General features: G+C 62.8%; 1 protein-coding gene across 7 annotated transcripts in view; it reads right to left on the bottom strand.

Annotated features, from left to right (window-relative positions):
• Nucleotides 1–6,936: 6,936 nt before the first annotated feature.
• The window catches only part of CHD2 (chromodomain helicase DNA binding protein 2), a 117,531-nt gene continuing 109,854 nt past the window's right edge, over nucleotides 6,937–14,613 (bottom strand). For all 7 annotated transcript variants that reach the window (XM_051835173.2, XM_070053481.1, XM_051835182.2 and 4 more), the window contains 2 exons: nucleotides 13,045–13,291; nucleotides 6,937–7,787 (listed from right to left, as the gene is read on the bottom strand). In XM_051835173.2, coding sequence (XP_051691133.1) covers nucleotides 7,454–7,787; nucleotides 13,045–13,291 — 581 coding nt within the window. In that variant the 3' untranslated portion in view covers nucleotides 6,937–7,453. The remainder of the gene's footprint in view (nucleotides 7,788–13,044; nucleotides 13,292–14,613) is intronic.

Raw genomic sequence — 14,613 nt, 5'->3', positions numbered from 1 at the left:
CCCGTGCTGGGGCCGCAGGGGGCGGGGCTGCTCTGTGGGGGCGGGGCCCTCTGGCGGGCTCAGCCTCCTGGCTCCCGGGAGCACGCTGCACAGAGCGTGCCCAGCTGAGCAGCCGGGGAGCAGGGAGTGGAGACCATGGAGGGCCCAGGAGACGCCACAGGCGCCCGGAGCCCTGCAGGGCAGCAGGGCTGCAAACGCCCCGGGCCCCACCGGGACCCCTGCTGGGCCTGTTCCAGTCTCCACGTATGCCAGGTGCACAGGAAACACCCAGCCAAGAGCCTGCTGCCCGTGGTAGTGGGGGCGTCCTTTTATAGGGTAGGGGGTGGTGCCCTAATTAAATATTCAAGTGGGCGGCATTTGGGCGGGGCTCGAGTGCAGCTCCGTCCCTGTCCCATTTTTTGGGAATCGTGGAAGTGGCCTGGCGTCTCTTGCACACGGGTCTTCACGGCATCTCAGGCGTGTGGGGAGTGCGCGTGCCGAGCCTGCAGCCACCCTGGATTGGCATGGAAGGGGGTGGGGTCTGTGCAGTGCTGGGGGCTCCGCACAGATCCTGCTGACGTCTCAGCCCCTCTCTGCCTACCAGCTAGCTGCCTGCCCGTGTCACCACCACCCTCGTGGGTCCGCCCCGGCTTCCTCCCAGGCTGCCGCCTCCTGCTGGCCTTGCTTGTCAAACTTTTTCTTTAAGATCTGTTTTTTGTTTATTTGAAAGGCACAGTTACAGAGAGACAGACGGATCTCCACTGGGTCACTTCCCACATGGCCGCCACAGCCAGGGCTGGGCCAGCCAGGAGCCAGGAGCCAGGAGCCACTTCCGGGGCTCCCATGTGGGTGGCAGGGCCCCGGCACTTGGGCCATCTTCTACTGCGCCACAGCGCCGGCCCACGTGGCCAACGCTCAAACAGCGAAACAACTGTGGTGCTCCGGCCAGGGCCAGTGGAAAGACCCCGCCCCATCCTGTAGTCTGGTGTCTAAGGACCCCTCACCCCAGGCAGGGAGGCCGTGAACCTGGGCCTGAGCGCAAGGCCCCTGTGCTGCCGCCTCCCCAGCCACCTCTGCCACCGGCAGCTCCTCCACGCTAAGCGGCCAGCAGCCGCACGCCGGGCGTGGTCTGTGCCAGAGCACAGCCCAGATCCCAGGGCCTCGGTGGGGTGGTCCCCGGATGACAGCAGGGAGCCCTGGGGAGCTCACGGATTCTTCCGCTTGGAACTCCAAGGCCACAGAACGGAACTGTCTCCAGGCGGTGCAGCCGAAGCCACACAGACCCATCGGACTGGGACACAGCTATGGGGGGCACAGGCTGGGGAGGCAGCCTGAGCGCCCTCGGAGCTCCTGTTCCCCAGAAGGGGCTGGGGCAGCCTACGAAGGAGGCGGGGTTGTCTCAGGTGAGAGTACAGGGATCCCCCGAAGTCCTGCCTCTGCCGTGACCAGCTCACGGCAACCCTGGAGGCAGAGGGTGAAGAGGGGGCTCCCTGACCTGCTCCCGAGGTGGACGCCGAAGGGCCCGCCCCCTGCACCTGCTCCTGAGGCACACACCGAAGGGCCCGCCCCCTCGCTGACCTGCATTGCCACCGAGGACCTAGCAGGGCTCCGGGAATCCCACAGCATGGCTGAGGGGGGGAAGCGGCTGCAGAGCTGGGCCCAAAAGGAGGTCGGGGATGGGAGAGAGGCCAGGGCTGCTGGGATGACCTCCTGCCACATGGGCCAGAGAGGCCCAGGGTCCAAGGAGAGGGCCGGGTGCTGGGGGCGGGGCACTGTCTGCTTCCAGGGTGGGCACAAGCCGCCTGGGCTATCCCAGAGCTGGGCCCTGGGTGGCCCTCAGGTCACAGCTGGGGCCCAACAGCCAGGGCCAGGGCCACAGGACAGGGGTCCTGTTGCAGGCAGAGCAGGTCTCCTCCGGCCAGCAGCCTCCCTGGGGTCCGTCCCTTAGGGCACGGTGGCGTGGGCGGGGTGGGGTGGAGTGCAGGCACTCCCAGGCCACTCCTAAAGTGGCTGGTCCCAGGCCCCGTGCTCTCAGCACTGAGCTGGTGTTGGGGACACAAACAGGTCAGCATGGCTGCCGCCCACCCCGGCGGTCCTGACTCCGTGGGGTAAGCGCCAGGTGACCAGCACGCCCTGGTCCTCCTCAGGGAGCCCCCTCCTGGCCTCCAGGCTTGAGGCCCCCGGAGCTGTACCTGAGCGGCTCAGGTGCCCGCGGCCACGGAGCCAGACCGTGGTCACTGACATGGAGGCTGGCCTGGTCCCAGGGCCCGGAGCTCGCGGTCTCTGAGCCCAGGCCTGGGGCTCCTCCTGGGCCTTGGGTCCTCCCGTCCGAGCCACTCAATTTCCCACTCTGCTGCTGCCTGGTTCTCCCCCCACCTACCTGCCCCCCGGGAACAGAGCCCTGGGTTAGGGGCTCCCACGGGGCCGCCGAGGCACCTCAGCTATTGCCCCCGCCCACTACGGGCCCCAAGGCCCCCCCACCCCCTCAGCTGGGCTCCCTGGAAGCCCCTGGCACTTCCACAATGCAGCAGAGAAAACACTGACCTGGGGCACAAGGAGCCCTCGGAAGCTGCTGCAAGCCCCGAGCCGGCTACTAAGGCTTCCCGTATCCCTCGGGAGGAGGCCACGCCCACCGCTCCCCCCTGCCCCCCCCCCCGCACACCCCATGCCCCTCTCCCCCACCCTCGGAGAGGCGCTGAGCTCAACAGTTGCAGATCTCAGCCGCCAGGCACCGAGAGCAAACCCCAGGACACAGCCTAGCGGACCCGCCTTCCGCCGTGAGCGCCTTCCCGGCTCCTCCACCGTGCGGCCAAAGTCAGAGCCAGGGACGCGTGACCGGGCCCCGGGTGCAGCCCCCCGTGGGGGCCCTGGCAGCACCTGTGGGCCCGGAGGGGAGAAGCCGCAGGAATGAGGCTGCCCGGCATGGATTCCTAAGGTAAACAGGTGTTCAGCGGGCAGGCGGGGAGCCAGGGACAGCGGCCCTGAAGTTCAAGAGCAGGCTGTGGTCAGGAGCCCAAGGAGAACGCAGGGCAGCGTGGCCAGCAGGGGCAGGATCCAGAGGGCCTCGGAACCAAAGCAGGGAGCCTGGACATTGAGGAACAGCAGAGGCCCTGACGCTGGGCTGAGCGGGGCAGGCTGGCCTGGGTGCAGCACTGTCCACGGCCCCCCACCTGCCACCTCCCCCCAGTCCTGGCACACCTCCTGCAGGGAAGAGAAGAGGTGGCTCCCTCTTCCAGGTGCTGCAGCCAAGGGACAGCCCACGGAGCAGAGAGCAACCGGGGAGCCGACCGCCCCTGTTAGGCCATTTGTGGACACCTGCTGCCCTCTGCAGGACAGTTCTGGAACCTCAGGCGCCTCGGCCACAGAGAACTGGCCCCACCCAGGGCGGGAAGAGAGGTCTCCACGGAGACCCCCCCAGCGCCCTCTGATAACAGTAGCAGGTGCATCACTCACTCACCTCTGGCTAGGCCCAGTGAGGGGCATTCTGTGCCCAGACCCCAGCAGGCCAGTGGCAGCTGGGTTCCAGCCCAGGCCTGCTCTCCCGGCCCCCTGCCCCCGCCCCAGGTGCTCCTCACCCGACCCCTCCAGCGTGGCTCAGCCACCGCCACCCTGTCCCTCTCCCACCTGCCCCGTTTGCTCCCACCTGCGTGTGTGAGTCTGTTCTCCTGCCTCACTAGCCCCACCCCAGTAGCTCATCAGCTCCCAGGGGCTGGGTCCCTGGTGTTCACGGTGTGGGGTCCCAGCTCCCAGCAGAGCCAGCCCACGCTCTGTCCAGGAACCGTGGCCCGGCTGCGTCTGCATCAGATCCTGAGCCCTACATGTGCTTCCTTGCCTCTCCCGCTTCCGTAGCCGTCCCTCGCTGGCCACCAAGGATCCGGGCAGTGCAGTGCGTTGGGTGCTGTGGCACGGCAAACCAAAGGCTGCTTGGGAGGCCCACCTCTGGCATCAGGCTCCAGCTACGCCACTTCCCATCCAGCTTCCTGATAGCACACCCTGGGAGGCAGCGGAGGAGGTGCCTGTGCCGGGCTCTGGGTGGGACTCGTGGGTGGAGCTCCTGGACCCTGGCTTTGGCCTGGCCCCGCCCCTGGCTATCGCAGGGAAGTGAACCAGTGGATGGAATCCATCTCTCTCTCTCTCCCTGATGCTATGTCTTTCAGGCAGATAGAAATAAAACAACAAAAAGCGAAGGCAGAGTCCCCGTGGGACGCTCGGCTGTCACCTGTTGAGGGGAGGAGCCTCCAGGCGCTTCTTCCCGCCCATCACAGAATAGAGGCCAGCTGGAGGGCACCAGCCCCGGGATTCTGCGCCTCGGGCAGGACGGAAGGGCTGGCCCAGGCCTCCCTAGCAGGGCAGCTGGAATGGCGAGCCCAGCTCCGCCCCGGCCAGCTGCACAGCCTCGGGCCAGCTGACCTTTCGGCCGGCGGAGGAGGGAGGCGGGCGCCGGGTCTGCGCTTCCAGTAACAGGCAGGCCCCTGGCAGAGGCCCCTCTCACACTTGCTCTGCCTCCCCACCTCGGCCCAGCAGAGCTGTGAGCTGCAGCACGCGAGCTTCCCCTCAGAGCTCCGTGCAGGACCAGGGCCCCCCCGGACCCACCCCTCCGCCTGCAGTCACGGTTCCAAAACCCACGAGCTTCGCAGAGACCTGGTTTGGCTTCAGCCCCCAGTTCCTAGCAACCCTCGCACCTGGGAGTCCCGCGGGAGCCAGGCCCGGCTCGAGCTAACGTCTGTGTCTGTGTCTCCACCGTCAAGGACGCAGAATGCCTGTGGCGCTGAGGCCAGCACACGTGGTGTTTTCATTCCCTTCTGGATAGCGCACAGCACGACACTGATCTGGCCCACACCGCCTTCTGCTCCATGCGGCCACCAGGCCTCAGCCCTCCCCGGGGCTCCCTGGGGACCTTACGGGCAGCCCTGCTTAACGCGGTTACAGCCGCAGGTCCTCCCGAGGTGCAGCGCGGGCTGTGGCCAGGGAACTGACCCTGCAGACGGCGGCTCCGGGGCAGAAAACCTCAGAACCCTGTGGTGTCGGGGCGCAGGCCCAGAGCAGCTGGGGTAGAAACACAACTTCCCAAGGCCTCGGCCCCGGCCGGGTAAACCGGGTGTGACCCGCACCGGGAGGGGAGGAGGCTTCTCCAGCGCGCCGTTCAAACCACAATGCAATGCAACGTGTCAGCCCGATTCTAAGAAATCCTTAGCAACACTTTTTAATGTGTAAGAATCAAAAGTAGAGCAGTTTTACAATGTAGGAAAATTTAATACATACTATATAAACAACCTTATTTACATCAGAAATCACTAGGACAGTGGCATTTTTCACAAATATAAATTAATTACTGTTTAGTCAACAGGTTTTAAAAGTCCACAATTTTACAATAACGAAAGCCACCTGTGCCCAAGACAGATGGGCACGGGTGGACTAAAGCAGCCTGGACCCTTGGCACGGCTCTCGCCCAGCACAGCCGCCCGCACGGGCCCACCCGGCCAACAGTGGGTCTTGGCCTGCTAGGACCGCGGCGGCATCACGCCCACGCACCTGCACCGCCAGGCGGGCATCGGGCCGAGTGCTCAGGTTTCCCTGGCGGCGCTGAAGGAACGATGGCGGGAGAGCAAGCAGAGGGGCCGTCAGCTGGAGCCTGGCTCGGAGGTCAGCCTGGGCTTCGCCTGTCCTGCCGGCCACGGCGCAGCCAGCACCCCACTCCTCGGGCGCCGCCCCGCAGGTGAGAGGGCCGCGTGCGCACACCTGCGGTCACCCTCGCCGTGCGAGGCTCGCGGACCTCCGCCCCAGCCCACGTGCGCTGATACTGTCACACGGAATCAACACTGATCTGGCCCACACCGCCTCCTGCTCGGCACGTGGCACTCGGGGGCCTGAGTGGGAACGGAAGGAAGCGGCTTCTCATGAGGGCACATCTTCGGGGGTGACGCACGTCTCCTGTCGGCAACGTGGAGTACAGGAAGGCGCCCGCTCCGCTCACGCTGCTCCCGGGGGCTCGCCCCCTCCCCAGCTCCCCCCGCAAGGGCCGCCCTCGCCTTCCTCTTTGGCTCAGCAGTCAGCGGTGCCAGCAGCAGCTGCGCCTCTGCGCCCTCGCGCCTGCCCCCGGGGCGGCGTGGCAGGCGTGGTGCAAGGCCAGGCTGAGCAGCTGCGGGAGGGGCGGGCCCGACTCCCAACCCAGGCTGCCGGGACACAGAGCGGCCTGCAGGCAGCTCAGCACCGCGGCACGTCGGGACGGCTTGGCATTTCTTGGTAAAGGCATTAACGGCGCTGTCCGGCCCCAAGGGCCCCACGGTCAGCTCGGGAGTCTGCACTCGCCCTCCGCAGGCTCTCCCACCGCACTGCGCCTGGACGCCTGGACGCCTGCAGGCAGCTGGATGCCCTCACTGGCACGGCGGCAGCCCTGACCTGGCCCTGTCCTCAGCTCCGCGCCAGGGCGACCCTCGCTGCCCAGCACTCGGTCCCCAGCCCTGGACGCTCCCCACCAGGTTCACATTCACTGACCTGATTCTGAAGGAGACCAAGCTCAGCTGGGAACGCTCCTGCAGCCGCGCCGTGCGGAGGTGTGGGGTTCTGGGTAATTAATCCCAGCTGCAGGCGGCTACAGAGGCTGATCCACTCAATACTGAAAGCTTCCCCCACCTGCTGCAAGGGCTGCCAAGGGCAAACCCCCACCAGGAACCCTGCTGCCGCCCGTGGACGCGCCCACCAGTGCTGTGCTGTGCTGTGCTGGCCCGCAGGCCTGCCTCTGCCTCCACCCCGCCCCTCCAGAGGAACCTGGCCACACGACCCCCACCCCACCCCACCCTCACTCAGCCCACTCCGCAGTCAGTAAGACCAGCCCACGCTGACTTCGGTGTGGCTAAATCACAGTACTCAAAAGTCAGCCGGGGGGACCCCACTTTCCCTGGCATGGGGGAAAAGCAGTCCCACTCAGGAGAGCAAACCTTTGAAATGCACAAAAACAGCATGGAAAAATTAGTGTTGGCAGGGAGAGGCCACGGAGCAGCGCTCCCCACTCCGGCCCACCCCCGGGTCTCCACGGCGAGGCCGAGCGGATCCCTTCCCAGGACGCCCCTGCAAGTCCTCCGCCGCGAGACCTCACCCCTTCAGCAGCACCTGTCATGTCACAGTGAACCAAACCCCACGCCGGCCCTCAGGCCCCGCAGCCTCCACACACCAAGGCCAGGAGCCCCCGTTCCTTCCCGGGCAGCAGGTCCAGTGACGCGGGCACACAGTCACCTCCTCCCCCCAGCACCCGTCAGGGAGGCCGGAGCAGGCCGGCACGGAGGAGGGCGAGCCGAGGTGCGGGAGAGCTGCCGAGAGCAAGGGCCTGCTCTCCGTGAAGCGCTCCTGCGGCCGGAGAGAGGACGGCAGCCGCGTGTCCCCAGCCCGCGCTCGCAGGGCTCCAAGCTGGCCGCTGGGGCTCAGACCAAAACAGCCGCGTGCGCGCTGGCTCCTGCTCGCCCCCTCAAGCTGTCCTTTATGTTTTCCGAACATTCCAACTGTAATCTGGGTTGTTTTTCTGTTCTAGTGACCTGTCCAGGGGAGACCGATGGCCCAGGGGGGACTTGGGGTCGTGAGGCGACTTCTGAGAAGGGGGTGAGCGGGGCGCTGAGACCGCAGGGTGCAGTGGGGGCAGGGGCTGTTTATAGTCCCCCAGCTTGTCTGTGTGGAAAGAGCGGTAGTGGTCGGAGGGTCCTTGGCCGTGGTAGCCCATAGGGGGCCGGTGGTCGGACATCCGTCGGAAATCCTGCTGGTGGTAATTCTGAGGCCTGAAGTCATCGGCTCTCCTCCGCTTAGAATCATGATGGTGCCTGAAACAGAGATGCGGGATCAGGTGAGAGAGCAAAGCCAGACGCCCTCACCGAGGCCTCTCCTCACACTCACAGGACGCAGGGACAAGCACGTCCAGACGCCCTCACCGCGGCCTCTCCTCACACTCACAGGACGCAGGGACAAGCACGTCCAGACGCCCTCACCGCGGCCTCTCCTCACACTCACAGGACGCAGGGACAACCATGTCCAGACGCCCTCACCGCGGCCTCTCCTCACACGCTCACAGGACGCAGGGACAAGCATGTCCAGACGCCCTCACCGCGGCCTCTCCTCACACTCACAGGACGCAGGGACAAGCACGTCCAGACGCCCTCACCCCGGCCTCTCCTCACACTCACAGGACGCAGGGACAAGCACGTCCAGACGCCCTCACCCCGGCCTCTCCTCACACAGGACGCAGGGACAAGCATGTCCAGACGCCCTCACCGCGGCCTCTCCTCACACTCACAGGACGCAGGGACAAGCATGTCCAGACGCCCTCACCGCGGCCTCTCCTCACACTCACAGGACGCAGGGACAAGCACGTCCAGACGCCCTCACCGCGGCCTCTCCTCACACTCACAGGACGCAGGGACAAGCACGTCCAGACGCCCTCACCACGGCCTCTCCTCACACTCACAGGACGCAGGGACAAGCACGTCCAGACGCCCTCACCGCGGCCTCTCCTCACACTCACAGGACGCAGGGACAAGCACGTCCAGACGCCCTCACCCCGGCCTCTCCTCACACTCACAGGACGCAGGGACAAGCACGTCCAGACGCCCTCACCCCGGCCTCTCCTCACACTCACAGGACGCAGGGACAAGCACGTCCAGACGCCCTCACCCCGGCCTCTCCTCACACAGGACGCAGGGACAAGCACGTCCAGACGCCCTCACCGCGGCCTCTCCTCACACTCACAGGACGCAGGGACAAGCACGTCCAGACGCCCTCACCGCGGCCTCTCCTCACACTCACAGGACGCAGGGACAAGCACGTCCAGACGCCCTCACCACGGCCTCTCCTCACACTCACAGGACGCAGGGACAAGCATGTCCAGACGCCCTCACCCCGGCCTCTCCTCACACTCACAGGACGCAGGGACAAGCACGTCCAGACGCCCTCACCACGGCCTCTCCTCACACTCACAGGACGCAGGGACAAGCATGTCCAGACGCCCTCACCCCGGCCTCTCCTCACACTCACAGGACGCAGGGACAAGCACGTCCAGACGCCCTCACCGCGGCCTCTCCTCACACTCACAGGACGCAGGGACAAGCATGTCCAGACGCCCTCACCACGGCCTCTCCTCACACAGGACGCAGGGACAAGCACGTCCAGACGCCCTCACCGCGGCCTCTCCTCACACTCACAGGACGCAGGGACAAGCACGTCCAGACGCCCTCACCGCGGCCTCTCCTCACACAGGACGCAGGGACAAGCATGTCCACTGTCAGGAATCAGTAGGCAGTGGTACAGAGGGGACGCGCCGTGCTTGGCGGACCGCCCTACGCCTGCCCTTGGCACAACACCGGCACAGCCCGTCATCACTGTAGTTCTTGACCCAGCCGAGGATCCACAGGGCCACAGAAATTAGTGTTTGAGGTATTACTAACAGCAAAGGCCACAGTCAACCTGAACACTCGAGAACAAGGGAAGGGACGATAAAATGAATGTAAAAATCAGCTTGCTAGCCGGCACCGCGGCTCACTAGGCTAATCCTCCACCTTGCGGCGCCGGCACACCGGGTTCTAGTCCCGGTCGGGGTGCCGGATTCTGTCCCGGTTGCCCCTCTTCCAGGCCAGCTCTCTGCTGTGGCCAGGGAGTGCAGTGGAGGATGGCCCAAGTGCTTGGGCCCTGCACCCCATGGGAGACCAGGAGAAGTACCTGGCTCCTGCCATCGGATCAGCGCGGTGCGCCGGCTGCAGCGGCGGCCATTGGAGGGTGAACCAACGGCAAAGGAAGACCTTTCTCTCTCTGTCTCTCTCTCACTGTCCACTCTGCCTGTCAAAAAAAAAAAAAAATCAGCTTGCTGTGAGAGCATTAAGATCTGTAGTTTGGATCACGGTTATGTACACCGCTTGTTCTACTGTAGAACCAGGATTGGTGTAACCAGCAGCAGCAGGACAAAGAACCCAACTCAAAAACAGGCAGAGGAGGCCAGCGTCATGGCGCGGGTCACGCCGCCTGACTGCTGCATCCCTGATGGACGCCGGTTCAAGTCCCAGCTGCCCGTCTCTGAAAACGGAGCACCTGGGCATCAGCGGAAGACGCCCGCGTCCCTGGGCCCCTGCACCCACGTGGGAGGTCTGGGTGGAGTTCCAGACTCCCCACTTCGGCCTGGCCCCGCCCTGGCTGCTGCAGCCGTTGGAGGAGTGAGCCAGTAAACGGAAGGTCTTTCTTCTCCCTCTAACTCTGCCTTTCAAACAAGTAAATCTTTGAAAGTAAACAAATACAACAAACAGGCAGTGGACCTGAACAGACACTTCTCCAAAGACACAAGCAGCTGGTAACAAGCACTGCATAAACACCGTTTATCGTGACAGAAATGCCACTCAAATCCACGAGACACCTGACACCCACCAGGATGCCTCTGTTGAAAAGAAAATTTAAAAATAGAAAATGAGTATTGGTGAAGAGGTGGGAAAACTGCTAACGCAGGAATATACAACGGTTCAGCGACTGTGGAAGACAGGTCGCAAGTTTCTCCAAAAGTTAGACACAGGGAAACCGTATGATCGCTTCTCCCCAGAGGAACGGAGAACAGGTATCTGAGCAAACACTCATGTGCCCGTGTTCCCAGTAGCATCACTCACAAAGGCACAAAGATGGAAACAACTCAAGTGCCCACCCGTGGTGAGCAGATAAACAAACTGTGATCCAAGCATCAGTGGGGTACAGTGCAGCCCTGGACAGAGTGAAGCAGAGGCAGGTGTCAGTACAGCGGGTAGAACACGCGGGGGATGCTCACGCCCCACTCTGGAGTCCCTGGGTTCAAGTCCAGGCTCTGCTGCCAGTTCCATCTCAGAAGGCAGCAGACAATGGCTAAAGCGACGGGGCCCTGACTCCCACCCAGGGAACTGTGCAGTGAGTTCTGGGCTCCTGGCTTCAGCCTAGCCCAGCCCCAGCTGTGGGGGGGCACACAGCGGGTGAACTAGCAGACGCCTTTAAAAAAAAAACAAAGACAAAGTAACTCATTGAACCCATGACATCCATGAACAAAGGCAGATACAGACAGTCACGCGGGGTTCCTCCCACAGGAAACATCGAGACGTGGAACAGGCGGCCCTGAAACGGCAGGCAGGTGGCGGGTGCCAGGAGCTGGGGAGAGGGGAGGGTGGGGGCGCACTTCACGGTGCCAGGGATTTCTCGGGGTGACCACAAGTTCTGGAACTGGAGAGCCGCGACACTGAACGACGCTGACTGCACACCCCGCGACAGCTGCATCTGAGTTCCGCGGCAGAGAGAGCAAGGACGGGGTGCGCGCAGCTCCAGCCCAGGGAGTGACAGCCTCCCAAAGGGACAGAGCGTATGGACGACGGTTTTCAAAGCACCACACGGTAGGCAACGCGAGCAGGGACTCCTCAGACGGAAGCCAACGAGGTGAGCCTCCGACAGCCTTCCCTGTCCTGGGAGCGTCCGGCCTGCGGCCAGAGGGAAAAGCCAGAGAGCCAGCGGGCTTCTCAGACCCCGGCAGCCAGAGTGCCCAGGTTACAGTGCAAGAGGAGGGCTGCGCACAGGGAAAGGCAGCCCTCATACGCACTGGAACCCTGCCCTGTCGTGCCCGCACACCCCCGAGGCCAGGGAAAGAGCCACCCAGCAGCCACGCGGCTGCAGTGCCCCGCGCTCTCCCAGAGCCTCCCGAGGCCTGGCGCTGGGCAGGACAGGTCCCCGCTGACAGCAAGGCCTCAGCTGCTTCCTCCTGGCGGTCGCTTGCCCTGACCCAGCTCCAGGGCACTCGTGGGCCCAGCGTGGCCGCCACTCAACACGGTGCACTGCGTGTGCACACAGCCACGTTCCTGGGCACAGAGACAGCCCAGACTCCACAGAGAGGTCAGCCCCGAGGGACACCCGTGAAGCAGCCAGCAAAGGCACAGGAACGAATCCACGCCCAGGAGCTCAAGCACAGACACCGTCGCACCCCCGGGCACGGAAGGCTCCAGACAGACAGGCAGGCTTTTTAAAGAGACTCGAATCCAGCTTCTAGAGACATTTAAGTTTCTGAAACACAAACACACTGGATGCATCTCACAGCGGACCAGGAGTTAAAACTGAAAATACCACCTCAAGGATTAATGGAAAATGGAATTAAAAGGACTTTTGGTGCAAAGAACATTGAAATGTATGCATAGTTTTTCCATGAACTTTCTGAAGCCTGCTTGCATTAGCAAACTTAGAAACAATAATAAAAACCAACCAAAAGAGAGAAAATATCACTTACAAAAGAAAAAAAAACAACCAACTAACTAAACAAAACCCAGACCCTGAGCGAGTTAGGGGCAGCTTCAAGCAGGTTCACATCGGTGTGACGGAACTGCTCGAGAGACAGGCTGTCCCAAGACTGCTGTAAAAATATCCAAACAGTATAGAAATGCTGAACCTAGAGATTCAAGCTAAGAAGCACAAACCGCGGCACGGACGATGAGGGTTGTGAAAAGGACAGCCAAGGGAGACGGCCTCCCAGAGGGAAGCAGGACCCCGGGGTGTGCGTATGAAATGTTCCCACTTAAACCCGGGGAGAACAAAGCCGCTGCAGGGTGACGCAGTCCAGTCCTGACACAGGAGGTGCAGGGGACGTGCGCTGGCCCCTCCTGCACTGCCAGCTCTCAGCTTTCAAACCGCGGCCCCTCCTACCACTGACTCCCAACCACGCGTGCCCAGCAGCTAAGGGACCCTACAGACCTCAGGAAGCCTGGCTGCTCACTCCAGGATGCCATGCTGCCACTTCTCTACATTTTCTTGGAGGTTCCTATGACCCAGACGTGTGTACATAAACCCGCACGCTGGCGTTCAGGGCACTGCCCCGCCTCCAGCTCGTCTCTGGGCACCCTTCCCGGATGCCACTTTGAGTTCCGACTCTTGATGGTTCAGACCCAGATCCGCAGCCTCCCCGGTCCCAACGGCAAAAGAAACTCAAACTCCCTACTCCTGACCATCCTGCAGCACACGACTCCCCTGCAGCCCCCTGCAGCCCCTCCGTGGCAGACGCAGCGCAGGATGGACGCAGGCTCGCCCCCGCCTCCCAGGCCCCCGCACCTGTCGTAATAATCTCGGTGTCCCCGGTGGTCCCGGTCACTGCCGTACTGATCATAAGGTCTCTTCCGGGACAGGTTGTTGGGCCGATAGCTTCCGGAACGGTGGGCATCCATGTGTCGCCGGTCCCCATAGTGGTGGTCCTTGTACCAGTGCTGCTCGTACTGATGGTGCCTGTCACCGCCCCACGGCGGGTTGCCGCCGCCGCCACTGTAGCTGAACTTCCTGTCCCTCGGCCAGTCTCCTCGATCTGAAGGGAAGGGAAGAGAGGTCTGGTGACTGCAGGAAGCAGCCGTGCTCCACACTCGCCGAATCCGGTGGAGGTGGGCACAGGGCAGGGACAGACACTGAGCCCTCCCCCGGGCCTGCTGCTGCAGCTGAACACCTCGGTAACGAGCGGGCTACTCCTGCCCCCGTGTTTTAGGGCACTAAGAATCCACCACCTCTCTCCCAAGACCGCACCAACTATTACTGTGTTCTCTGTCTTCCAATGTATGGCAAACCCTTAAAGTAAGTTTTCACTAAGCAAACAGAAGGGGCCAGCGATTCAGAAGATGAGCTCCCGAGATTCACCCTCCGTTTCCACACCCACAATTTTTTTAAATATTTATTTATTTGAAAGGCAAGGTTAGCAAGAGAGAGACAGACAGACACGGCAGGAGAACTTCGATCCGGCTGGCCCAAGTGCTTGAGCCCTTGCACCTGTGTGGGAGACCTGGGGGAAGCTCCTGGCTCCTGGTTTTGGATCAGCACAGCTCCAGCCGCTGCAGCCATCTGGGGAGTGAACCAGTGGATGGAAGATCCTCTACCCTCCCCCTCTGTCTCTCTCTCTGTGACTCTGCCTTTCAAATAAATAAATATATCTTTAAAAAAATACTTCTGTCTGCTGTTTCACTTGCCAAACGGCCACAACAACCAGGGCACCTTCCGCTGCTTGCCCAGGCACACTAGCAGGGAGCTGGATTGAAGTGGAGCAGCTGGGACTTGAACCAGCACCCATAAGAGATGCCAGCACTGCAGGCGGCAGCTCCACCTGCTCCACCTCTAGCCCCTCCACTGGTAAAGTGCGATGCCTGGTCTCTGGACAGCTCTCCAGATCACACCTACCACTGTTCTCAAGGCTGTACCAGAGAAGTGGACCTCAATCTCCTGCAGGGAAAGCAGCTCCTCCAACTCTGGCGTGGGTCAGCACGCTAGCTCTGGCGTGGGTCAGCACGCTGACATGGGTCAGCACGCTAGCTCTGGCGTGGGTCAGCACGCTAGCTCTGACGTGGCTCAGCACGCTAGCTCTGGCGTGGGTCAGCACGCTAGCTCTGGCGTGGGTCAGCACGCTAGCTCTGGCGTGGGTCAGCACACTAGCTCACGTGGGTCAGCACGCTAGCTCTGACATGGTCAGCACGCTAGCTATCAAGGGCAAGGCCAAACTAAGGTCCACTTGACTTCTGCCCCTCCTCTCCTGAGGAAAAGAATCGCTAGCATCAGAAAAGGCAGCGCAAGCCCAGGAGTCCAGGGGCGGAAGCCGTCCAGGCTGCATTGCAGCCCCTGAAATGCACATCCATTTTTGAGTGACTT

The sequence above is a fragment of the Oryctolagus cuniculus genome, chromosome 12, assembly GCF_964237555.1.
Source record: "Oryctolagus cuniculus chromosome 12, mOryCun1.1, whole genome shotgun sequence".
NCBI lineage: Eukaryota > Metazoa > Chordata > Mammalia > Lagomorpha > Leporidae > Oryctolagus > Oryctolagus cuniculus.
The sequence above is the reverse complement of the archived record's forward strand: the minus strand, read 5'-3'. Positions and strand labels throughout refer to the sequence as shown.